We start from the raw sequence: 12,093 nt of genomic DNA, 5'->3' as shown, positions 1-12,093 counted from the left end.
AGCTGAAAGCCTTGCGGAGGGACAGCGAGACTTCCCAGAAAGTAGTTTTAAGCTCTGCCCCCACGGGACTGGGCCTCGGTGGATCCCGGAGGGGGGGTCCCGTTCTCCTCAGAGGAGCCTTGTGAGGATGAAGGGTGCCGCCCCCCTGCAGACCCGGTGCTGTGCCGAGACACGCTGCAGCCTGAGGGGTCAGGGGGGCGGGGGTCAGCACGGGATGGGTTGGCCCCTAACCTACCTTGTAGGTCTCTCTCGGATTTATTCCATCAGTGCCCGTAGACCACGTGGTGCCACCACGACTTCATGTAAGAGACTCACATCCTTCTCTGCAGCCGGGAAGGGATTTGATCCCGCCTTGCGATGACATTCTGAAGAAGTTTCACAGTTTACTTCAAGCTGCCCTCTCGACGCATATATTGGCCTGAATTTTGTAAAATGGGATTTTAAAAGCTGGATTGAATCGCTAAAAGAAGAGGAAAAAACCTGTTTATCAGATCATCTTCTTGATGTACAGATGCTTCATTAAAAAGGACCAAAGGAGCATTTGGCGCGGGTCCCCAGCGCCTCCGCGGGTCACGTTTCCCGTGCGCAGGGGCTCTAAGCACCTCGTCGCATTCACATGCAATGCTCTCTCCTTCTTGTCCAGGGAAATTGTACTTTCTCAAGACTGATTGATTTGCTGTTGCCTTTTTATTATTTGCCTTTGAAGTCAAAGGGCACCAGTGTCCTGAGCTTTTTCTCCCATTGAATCCCCTCTTGTCTTCCAGAAAGGTCCTGGGGTCTGTATTGTGGCCCAGGCCACAGCTGCCCCTCCCCCATTGTGTTTCCTGGGAGGTTTGAAAGAGGACCCCCGGGGCATATCGATTTCCCAATAAATGTAAGATTCGGACACGGGTAACTCCAGAGGGGTCCGAAGGAGAAGGGGGAAAGCCTCGGCACCTCTCTGTGCACTGGGCAGTGTCCTCTCCACTTCTCCTCCTGTCCTCAGCCCACCCCCGCACCCTGAAGTTACTGGCATGGGTGTCGAGACCCCACTTCTGTAGCCCCTCCAGATCACATGACCTCAAGGGCCAAGGGAGGACCATGAGAGTTACAAGGTGGGCTGTCTGTGCGGATCTTGGGGAGCGGGTCGGCGTCCCTGCATCCATCCCTCGGGCGTTAAGGTGAGCTTCGGCTGGCACCACACCAGAAGGGACTCGTCGTAAGGGTGACTGTGAGCCTAGTAAGCCCCGGTCCCCTGCGGGAGGGAAAATGTGACCTCGCAGACCTGGCTGTCACATAGGAATTAAAAGGAACGGTTGGTGAAATCTGTAACAATGATAATAAGTCAACCTGCAGCACAGGTCCTCCTGACTTTGGGCAAATCTGCCACCTTTCTTTTATTTCCGTGTGTAATGGTCCACGTGACTTGGATGAGAAAAGGAGGGATCAAACTTTATAAACAAAACCCAGCTGTGTGAGAAACAGGATTAATGCCAGTGATCTGGGATGATCAAAGAGGAGCCCTACTCTTTAATTTTTTTTCCCCCCTATAGTATTCATTCCATTAAAGCGTGAGTCTGCACTCCTGGGGCGGGGGCCGGCGGGGTGGGCGGGGAGAAGTGCCAGAACTGTGCAAAGCATGTAAGTGTAATTCTGAGATGGAAACTCACTCTTACCTTGCTGAGACTTAGGTGAGCGTTTCTTGCCATAGGTGCTATGTGGGCCTGTTTCTAAGTAGAATCAGTGTATTACCCCCAGTTAATAAAGAAACATGGATTTAGCAGATTTAGGGTTAATATTATCTAAATTTAAATAACCTTAAAATAAATCTCTTTCTTAGTATGGCTCGCGACAGATTATACATCTCAGGCGTCAATGAGGCAAAGCTCTTAGCCTAATTCCACTGAACCTGTTCTCATTTTGCGTGCATTTCCAATCGTGCCTATTTTTCTAATTTCCCAAACTTACCTCTTTCTCTGTGTCATAAGCCTGATCCCCATATTTAAAAGTCAGAGAATCTGGACATTTCATGGAATGTTGCAGCCTAAAGCTTTTTTCCCTCACGGGCTTGTAAAATGCTTTGTTTTCGAATCCTAGACATCTTCCTGTTTGCAACCCTTAGCGCTGGGCATCTTCAGAGGGGGCCCCCCATTCTCACGCACTGAAGGGCAAAGAGCCCTTGGTGAGTGATTAAGGCAGCGCTGATGCAATGCAAACGGCATTTTCCACTCAGAGAAGCAGAGACAACCGAACCTCAGCAAAGGACATTTTGACAAAGCCCGGTGGATTCCTTTGATTTTTTTTTTCCCCCCTGTGGTGAGGGGAGGAGAGATTTAGGGAAGAAAGGGGAGTAAATGAGAGCCCCTTAAGGCAGCTGGATCCAAACGGCTAGCGCCCTTGGTGTTCAGCCCTTGAGCCCCTCAACGTGAAGTCAGCGGAAGCCGTTAAAATCCAACCATCGCTTCCAGGAGACAGAAATGTAAAGCTTTCTTTCCACTGGAGAAGTTGCCCTGCTTGCGAAGGGCGCTCCACTGGCCTCGTTAAATGCCTGCATGACCGTGACGCCTTATCTCTTAATCTGCTCCACAGAGAAAAAGTTTGGAGCAAAGCCTTTCAGTGTGCTGGCGGCTGGGCACCCCTAAAATCAGCTCGACTTCTCGAAAATGCCCAGAAGCCTTGCAGCGAGGCTGGTTGGGGACTCTCAACTTCTCCACTTTGTTGCCCCTGCCCCCGCGGAGTCTACGTTTATAAGTTGGGGGGAGGTGTCAGTGCAGGAGTAGAGACACCCCCTCTCAGTGCCTCTCCTATTGTCTTGCCTGCTGGGGGTCTCACGCAATTCATTCTTCCTTTTTTTTCCCCCCTTATTTTAAATGAGAGTTCACCCAGCCCCAGGGTTGGGAACCGGGAAACCAATTTAGCCTTCTAAATGGATGAAAGCCGAAGCCCACCTCACTGCAGAGGCTGTAAAGTTATTATCACAGATGGGAAGTGCAGGACAATTTAAAATATTGTAATTATAAACTTGTAGGGAAGTCTTGTTCTTCATTAATGTAAGATATGAAATCACCTCGGCGGTACAAGGACAATTACATAGTTGGGAATGTGTCTGTGATTTACACGGCCGCTGTGTAAATGTAAGGGTGGTTGCTCCAGTATATGTCCCTCACTTACACAAAATGAAAAGCACACCAGTGCAAGTTGTCCTTTGATAGATTTTTAATATGATTTTAAAGAGTTTTGTTTGGTCTCATTCTTATTCAATGAGATTAATTTAAAGCACTTATCCCCTGGGTTTAAGTCAATCCATGTAGGATTTGGGCAGGGTTTGTTGCATGGGGGGTTTTGTTTGCAGGAGGCTGTGAGAGACTCCTTTCCCACTTCATTAACCCTGAGTTGGGGACGGTCCCCCGTCACCCCCCACCCCAGCCAGAGCTGGGGATTTACCAACCCCCATTCACATGCTAAAGAACTTGAAAGCCAAGGCGCCCCTTGACTTAATTAGCTGCTGTGCATTTTGCAAAATTAGAATAATACCCTCACCATCCCCGGAAAGAAAAGCGGTGTGAGGGTGTTGGGCGGTGGGGAGGAAACAGTAGCAGGGTCCGGCGGTGGGGGCGGGGGGGGGGGGGGGGACGGGACGGGACGGTCAACGTTTAAGCAGAACCCCACCCCTCCTGGCCAGGCCGTCCTCTCTGAGAGCAATCCTGCCGCAAAACTGGGGAGACCTCGGCGTGCCGGCCCCTAACTTCCCAGCCCTGGGCGGATCCTGGGAGTCTGAGCTGCAGGTGGTGTGTGGGCGGGGGAGCACCTGAGCCCACCTCCCCAGAGAGAACTGCCTGTGGAGGTGACCTTGGCCCTTTGAACGTGAACCGGAGGTCTGGACTCTGGCTCAGAACTTAAAGCCCTCTCCTGAGACCCTTGGAGTCGCAGGCTGGGGCCCGGCGGCAGACGCTGGCACCTGGCCTCCCTGTGGGTCGCATCCCCAGCACAGCCCCCGCGTGAAGGGGGGAGCGAGAAGATGCGGGAGTCGGGGGTTACCCGGTGCGGCGTCAGGTTCCCAGCGAAGGCTCGTCGGGTCCTACCCGGTGCGGGGGGCCGAGAGCCGCGTCGGCGAGCGCGAGCGGCCGGGGCGCGGGGTGGACGGGGTGGTGGGGGGCGGGGAGTAGCCTCGGAGCCCATCTGTCGCCCCCGCGGCCGGCGGGCCGGTCACCAGCTGCCGGCGCCCTTGTCGCGGCCAGATGAGCCGGCTCAGCGAGGGCACCGCAGCCCGGCCCGCAGCCCAGCCAGCCCAGGCGCTGACCCCCACCCCGGCCCCCGGGAGCGGCTGAGCGTCCAGCAACCAGATGGAGAGGCAGGGGCAGGTGGGGGGCGGCGTGCTCACCTCACCGTAGAGCTGGGAAGACTGAGGCCAGGGAGGAGGGGAGACCCCTGCCCGCGACCACAGCACCAAGGAAGGGAGGGAGACGAAAATACTTCCTTACTGAGGGTGGAAGGAGCCCGAGTCCCAGAAGGGGACGATGACTCTCAAGGAGGGATGGGGAAGAAGGGCGGAGCGCGGACCCACCGACGGAGCGCGGACAGGCGCCTGGTCATTTGTAAGAAGTTTATTTCGACATTTAAAAAAGAGAGAGAACCCGAGGGGCCTGGCTGCCCCCCGGACGGAGGCCGGAGATGGGGACTGGAGGTCGGGGTAGGTGGGCAAGTCCCCTGACCCCTTCCTGCCCCGCCTGGGAGGAGGGTGGGCACAGGCCACAAACTCACTGATTCACGGACACAGTCACGGGCTCATGGGTCACGAATAAATAACTTCATATACACTTTGCACACGGTATGTACAGCTCTGCCGTTGGCCCTGGAGCTGGGGGGAGGGGCGGGGGGAGGCTCCACACTCCCCTTGCCCTCCGCGTGTCAGGGCTGCGGGGAGAGGGCTTGGGGTACCGCCGGAGCGTGGAGGGGGTGTGGGGAAGGGCAGCATGGGGGTCGCCCACCTGCACCGGGGAGGGGCAAGGGGGCGCGGGTGGGGAGTGACGGGGGCGGGGCGTGGGGATGTGTGTACCCCCGGCGGTGGAAGTGGCTCCCTGATGGAGTGGCCGGGAGTGAGGACGCCGAAGATGGTTAGGGAGACTCAGTCCCGGGGTCCGGGACGCAGAAGACTTGGCATTTGGCCCTTCTGGGGACACTGGGCTGGACGCCAGGGAGGGCCGGACCCGGGGCCCCTGGGAAGGGGCGTTGAAACCCCGCGCCCTCCCAGAGGCAGGCGGAAGGGGCCAGCGCGGAGCCCCGGAGCCGGGGGCCGGGTGCTCCGCGGGCCGGCGGGCGGGCGCTTCACCGAGGCTGCGCGGCCCGCGGGAGGACGCCGGCCAGCGGGGGCAGCGGCGGGGGCGGCTCGCTGGCGCCCTGGAGTCCGTGGATGAGGATGCGGGGCACCAGAGGTCTCTGCAGGGCTGGCGGCGGCGCGCTGGGCCCGCGGTACAGATACAGCGCGGCGCCGGGATCCAGGTTGGAAACCAGACTCTGCGGGTAGAAATAAGGCGACGGGAACATCCGCTGGAGCGCTGAGTAATTGCCTGCCTCCGCCAGCAGCTCCAACCCGACGGCCGTCTGTCGCTTCCATTTAGTCCTAGGGACCGAAGTAAACGCGTAAGGCGGGGTCAGAACTGTGGCGCCGGGAGACCCCTGCCCCTCACGAGTGCCCCAGAGCGCCTGCAGGGACACCAAAGGGGTCACACTATAATTCGTTAATAAATAACGGGCCGCCAGGCACCGTCTAGCGGGTTACATGCATCGGCTCCTTTAATCGCCCACCGGCCTTCCATGGCTGTTAACCCCACTTACAGATAAGCAAACTGAGGCGCGGGCCAGTCTTCAAGATGGCCTAGGAAGAGGAGACCCTGAGTTCTAAGCTAGGCTGTCTTACCCCAAAGCCCGGGGTCTGACCTCGCCACACTCTGCCCAGGGGATCGCAGTCTGGGCGCTTGGAGCGGGGTGTGGATGCTCCTGGGGAGGCCTGAGGCAGGCGAGATCGCCTTGGACAGGAAGGCGGGGGCGCGGGGATCGCTTCGCTAGCCGTTGGAGGGGACTCGGTTGATCTCCCAGCGGCACAGCCGGCCCGGCGGAGGCCAGCACAGCCGCGGTACCCCAGTTGGCGGCGCCTCTGCGGAAGCTCGCGGGCCAGAGACGGCGACGGGAGAGGATGTGCGCACGCTCTCTCCGCCGCGCGGCCGCGTCCGCGGCAGTCCGCACGCAGATCCGAGGCTTCGGGCGAGCCCTGCAGTCTGTCTGGTGCCGAAGCCGGGAGGCTACCAGCAGAGGGTCGGCTGGGGTTGGGGGAAGGCAAGAAAGCCGAGGCCACGCTGGCTGCCAGGGCTGCGGCCGGACTCCTGGGCGCACCTGGCCGGCGAGGCGGTCCCACTGAGTCGGACTCAGCCACACCAGCCCCGTTTCCCTGCCTGAATTATTCGGCAGCATCATAATTGTGTAATTACTGTAACGGGCCTTAATTATTGATGCCCGGAGCAGTAATCAGGTATTTATTATTAATGGGGCAGCGTGTTCTGAGGCTTGTTTATGGAAAGCACCGTTCCGGCCTCCGCTAAGCGTGTGTGGGCGACTGGTGTATGTGTGTTTGTATTACTGAGTCGCGTCGATGTGAGTGTGTGACTCTGGGTTGAGTGTGTGGCTGTATGTGTGTGTTCTGTACCTGTTTGTGTATCTCTTCATCCTGTGAATGTGTTGGGGAGGGAGATGAGGAAATACCAGGTTCAAGACCCGCGCCCAACACCAGTTTCCCGGATCCCCAGTCCCCAAGAAGCTAGGACTGGGCCCCGTCCCTGCTTGCGTTTCAGGGCTAGAAAGGCTGAGGAGGCCAGAAGAATCCCTCCGGGAGAGCTCAGAGCCACCCCCTGCCCCCCAGCAGCTGCCCGGGCTGGATGGGGGTGGTAGGACGTGGCTAGGGTGGGAAGGCTTGGACCTCCAGTGGCCCACATGTCTGTCTGTCCACCTGATCGACTCTAGTCCTGTCTCTCTCCCTCACCGTGGACTTCGGGCAAGGCCTCCGCTCTCTGAGTCCTCAGTTTCCCTAGTTTTACAGAACGGGGAAAGCTCAGGGGCCCTCCCGCGGCACATCAGATCATGTACTGGTGGGTCCCCTGGAGGGGCAGGGAGGAGAGCGGAGGCGGCCCTTTCCACCCTGTCGCGCGCAGCCGGGCCTCACCTGCGGTTCTGGTACCAGGTCTTGACCTGCGTGTCGGTGAGGTTGAGGGAGGCTGCGAGCTCCATGCGGTCCTGCACGCTCAGGTACTTCTGCCTCTCAAAGCTGCGCTCCAACTGCGCCAGCTGATGGTCGGTGAAGGCCGTGCGTGCCTTGCGTGGCTTTTTCAGGCGCACCGGGGGACTGTCCCTCGAGCTGGAGATCTCCCGGTCGCCCTCCTCCTTCACTGTGGAGACACAGCCGCGCGTCAGGGCCCGGCCTCGCCGCCTTGCCGCCCCAGCCCGCGGCCCGTCACAGTCGGTCGTGTAAATGTGGCTCCCGGTCCCCCGGAGCCGCGGCACAGCAGCTCAGAGCTGGGACCTCCCAGCCCCCAGACAGAGGCAGACTGACACCTCCGGGGAGAAGTAACCCAAAGCCGAGAGAGGGAACTCAACCCCGCTCCCACGTTGCGCCGGCGCTCCCTGAAGGGATTAACGGGATCCACCAGGTGGACCTGACGGGAGGGGAGAGGAGGGGAGGGGACCCAGGGGTTCCAAACCGGTGGGCTGTGCGGATGCGTGCTCAGGGGTGCAGGATTGTGCCCCGATCCTCTGGCTGCATCCAGGCCAGGAAGGGAGGAAGCTGAGGGCTGGAGTCTGGGGGAGAAAAAGTCTCGTGGAGGGACAAAAACCCGTTCACCCTGGAGCGGACCGTGGTCCTGAAGAACAAATAATTGCACCCACATCTCGCCTGGCCCCTGCACGGGTGTGAGTCTATAGAGATGGTCCCCCCTGCCCCGTTTCTTAAACTACAAACAGCGCACAGCACGGAAGGCGAATCGCCGGGGCGCCCAGATCTGGAAGCACGAAGCGCTTGGAGAAATAAGCCCCGTTTGCCCCTCGGATGCTCACGTCGCGGAGGTCTGTGTTTCCTTGTCAATACGATGCCTACTGTGGCTGTCTAGTGTTTCCCCCCACCCCGCGTCGGTCAGGACACCCCAGCAGGGTCCCTGCTCCTGAGTCGCAAGGATGGGACCGAACAATGTGGTTTCTTTCTTCCCCAACACTTTCCTTTGGGGTTGACAGCACCGCAAATGCACACTTGATCAAACGAGCTCACTGACCTCCCTCCTTCTCCCCCTAAAGCAATGATATGACCAGAGACCACCTCCCCAGAATTGGCAGTGGGGTTTGGGGCTTCCCTTCCTCTTTTCCTCTCTGTATTTTCCTTTACGCTGAGTTTCACTGAGCATGGCGTTTGCAGTGACAGGGTTCAGCTGAATGTGAGTTGATTTCTCTCTGTAGGAAACAATAATCCGGTTAATTGAGCCACTAGGGAGTAAGACTTTTCAACCGGAAGGGCAGCGGTTGGAGGCCGGGAGGGTGCCGGGCGCCGGGTGCACCCAGGCGGGTGAGAAACGGGGGCCCATGCCTGCCTCCTGCCTCGTCCAGGCCAGTGCTCAGGCCTCTCCCTGCCCTCCTAGGCTCGGGCCACGTTGGGGCACGGCTGCCTCAGGAGCTGGGGATGTGTTGGGATGGGGTGGGGGGGACTTGAGTTCTGTCTATTATGCTAGGCAGGTAAAGTTTAAACAAGTTCAAGGAAACAAGTATCCAAACCTCAAACTTGGTACTGTGGAAACCTTACTTTTTGACCTGATTGTCTGGACTGACTATTTTGGAAAAGCCCCCATTTCTCAGTGCTGAGCTCCCAGGTCGGGGGTGGGGTGAGGGTTGAGTTTGGGCTTTTTCTCTAATCCCTCTCCGGCACAGGCTGGAGCCTTCAGATATGCACTCGCCGCTGTCCAGCCTCAGCCTCCGAAACAGGCTCAGCCCAGATCTCAATGCCTCAGAGTTCCAGGCCCACTGACCCTGCTGGGAGCAAAGCGCCGGTTTCATTTCTCCACGGATATCAGCTCTGGCTGGAAGACTGCGCGCGCGGCAGACCGCCTTACTTCAAAGCCCAGCTTCTTTAAACGTTATGCCGAGGAAGCTTTGATACCAGAAACTCGGGATGGGACTGACCTTCCCTCCGTGCCCTCTTCGGAGGAAACGACTCTTAGCTGGTTAGGTGGACAGGGGAATCGCTTAGATGCCCACCCCATGTGTCTGTCTCTCGGCAAGATTTCCTAACGTGGGTCCTGAAAAAGTCGCTTCCACCTTTGAGAAATGCTCCAGACACTGTTTCGGTGGTGGGTATTCTGCTCCCTCTTCACCCCGCGGCTTTGGTGGTGCAAAGGCAGCGGTGCCTAGGGGTGGGGGAGACCTTCCTCTGTCCTCAGCGCCAAACCTATTTAAGCCATATGTGGACAGCTGGCCCTCATCACCTCCCTGATCAGATATCATCAGGGACAAGAGAAGAAAATTGATATTCCAATTAACTTAAATGAAACCTCTCCTCAAAATCCCACCTACGGACAAGAAAATAAAAGGAGACAAGAGCCGAACCCTTTCACAGCACCAGCGCCAGACACAAGCATGCAGGGCTTTGGGCGGGGGGGGGGGGGGAGGGGGGGGGTCTGGCCTCTTACTCTAGACATAAAACTGGAGTGTTGTGGCTGAGAATTATAAAGAATAAGATATGATGTTATACATATATATTTACGTTGCCTCCCTTGCTTACCCCTCCTGCCCACCCCGCACCGCACCTGTCTTTCTCCGGGGCAAGTTTTCCTTGCCTCTCTAAACAGGCCGTGATCGGGGGGAGCAAGGGTCGCTGGGCCACATGCGTCTGGACCTCCGTCCTGGGGTCCTGGGTGCTTTAGCCCAAGCTGCCCGTCTTCTAGGCATGACTGGCCCAGTGAGGCTGGTGGAGGTTCCACCAGTTGTGTGGGGAAGCGGAGGGAGTGAGATGTGGAGTGGGGCCCCAAATGGGTTTCGATCTGAGGTCAGGGCATGTCCACAAACGAATTCTCAGTTGGGAAGAGAGTGTTAAATGAGCCTTCCGAAATTTTTGTGAAGACTTAGTGCGAGTATAGACCAGGAGGTGTAGGGCCCCCAAGACGATAAAGAAGTAGCCTTTATAGGGAAGTTTTATCTCATGGAAAGGGTTCTGGGAATTAATTATAAGGCTGAAAGAGCTCTGAACAGCCTCTGTCTGCACCCCATCTTCTGCTGGGTGGGGACACAGGGCTCTCAGCCCCCCATCTTCTGCTGGATGGGGACACAGGGTCTCTCCCTTGAAGTCCTGACATTCCTTCCCTTCCTGCCTCCCGACTTCTTCCTGAGAAAGAACTTTCTGCCTCTGGCCTCACCAAAGACCTAAAGTGAAGGCAGTGGGCGGGGGTGAGAAACAAAATTAGGGAATTCTTTCTCTCCTTCTTCTCTTCCTTTTTTCCTTTCTTCCCGCTTCCTTTCCCCTTTCATCTTAATCCTGATTTCAGCTTCCTGGTTAAGACGGGATGGAAAGGAAACAACAACAATGGAAAGATTCATGGAGGTGAAAACGCGAGTAGAGGGGAAGCAACCCCAGGATAGGTTGGGCGCCGGGCAATCTCTGGGTCCCACACACAGAACCTGAAGTTGATTGCTCAATGCACTTAAAATCAAATCCAGCGAGAACAGTTGGGTGGGTGCAGAGACCTCCCCTCTCGAAGAGACCTCTGAACCCGCTCCGTGCTCGTGAGCCGCCTGGCTGCTCTATCTACTTTGAAGGGAGCGTTTCTTTTGCATGATTCCCGGGCCCAGATCACACCGGGGCCAACGGGAGGGAAAGCTCAATTCCCCTCCCCCTCTGGAAATTCAAATTAAAGGGTGGAAAATTCTGACTGTTCTCAGGGCTCCAGCTGAAATTTCCTGCTATGTTTTCACCCTTATAAAAGGGGGTTCAAGCAGAACCCTTTGGGTCTTCCGTTGCTTCTGCAAGATCTTTTCCCAGAGAGCCACTGGCCTGATAGGAACTTGCTTCTGCCCACCGGTAGGTTGGGGAGTCCACCGAAGTTTGGAAAGTTTGTGCATTTTGGGGCATCTCTCCTGGGGCACACAGCGTCCCTCTCCTCACTCTCTCCGCTGGACTCTTTGTTGCTCAAAAACATAACCACAGGGCCGACTGAAAGGCTCAGACAAGACCGACTGCTGAGCCTGGGCCCTGGGGGCAGCTCCGAGTGGATACGTGTATGTCCCCACGTGTGTGCACTCCTGTTTTAGTACCAGTGTTCAGAAATACAGCATCTCCCCCCCCGCAAGTTTTCAACTCCCGTTTTCTTACCTTTATACTCAGAGTCCGATGAGGCGTTGCTGCTACTTCTGTCCAGCTTTTCTCTAAAGTCCTCCCCAGCCTTGGCCGCAAGACGGCCCCCAGGCTCAGGAGCGGCTGGCTGCCCGCTGCTAGAGTAGGGTGCACAGGCCGCGAGTGGTTTGCAGTCAGCAAGGATGTCCCTGATCAGAAAGGAGGAGGTCACGGTGCGAGACTGGGCTGGGGCTGAGAGCTGCCCAGGCTGCAGGTGGGAGTCCAAACCTGGGCCCGAAGCCCCGCCAGGCCGTGGGGCGCCCGTCTCCAAACAGTCCCTTCCTGGCGAGGCTGGTGAGGAGCAGTCGCTGCTGCTCTCCGAGCGCGGACTCAGCTCCAGGGGCGAGCGGCAGTCCCCGAGCAAGGGGTCCCCCTTGGGAAGGGCGGGGCTGCCCGCTCGGTGGGAGAGAATGGAGTCGATCCCAAAGCCATTGGAGCCTTCCATAGCCAAGCTGCGACCTGTCCTCCCCAAAAGCTCCCCACCCCCCCCAACCCCAGCCGCCGCTGCCCCTGCCCCTAGCTGCGGGCTGGCATGGGGAAGGCGGGCAGGGAGCCTGCGGGCACCTTGGATGGAGTTCAGCCTTGGGGGAGCCCGGGAGCTCTGGGCCAACCTCCTCTGCGCATTAGATCCAAAAGGGCTCAGCGCGTCTTCTGCAGCATCGCGCGGAGCCGCCGAGCCGAGGGGGGTGGTGGGAGTGTCA

At 57.8% G+C, this 12,093-nt stretch overlaps 1 protein-coding gene across 1 annotated transcript; it reads right to left on the bottom strand.

Annotated features, from left to right (window-relative positions):
* Positions 1–5,304: 5,304 nt before the first annotated feature.
* BARHL1 (BarH like homeobox 1) lies at positions 5,305–11,837 on the bottom strand. Its single transcript, XM_065879555.1, has 3 exons — positions 11,372–11,837; positions 7,193–7,415; positions 5,305–5,599 (listed from the first exon to the last, which is right to left on the bottom strand). The coding sequence occupies exons 1-3, from the start codon at positions 11,835–11,837 to the stop codon at positions 5,305–5,307; spliced, it is 984 nt and encodes a 327-aa protein (XP_065735627.1).
* Between the last annotated feature and the right edge of the window lie 256 nt (positions 11,838–12,093).

The sequence above is a fragment of the Phocoena phocoena genome, chromosome 6 (genome assembly GCF_963924675.1).
Source record: "Phocoena phocoena chromosome 6, mPhoPho1.1, whole genome shotgun sequence".
Classification (NCBI taxonomy): Eukaryota; Metazoa; Chordata; class Mammalia; order Artiodactyla; family Phocoenidae; genus Phocoena; species Phocoena phocoena.
This window is presented reverse-complemented; position numbering and strand designations above follow the sequence as displayed.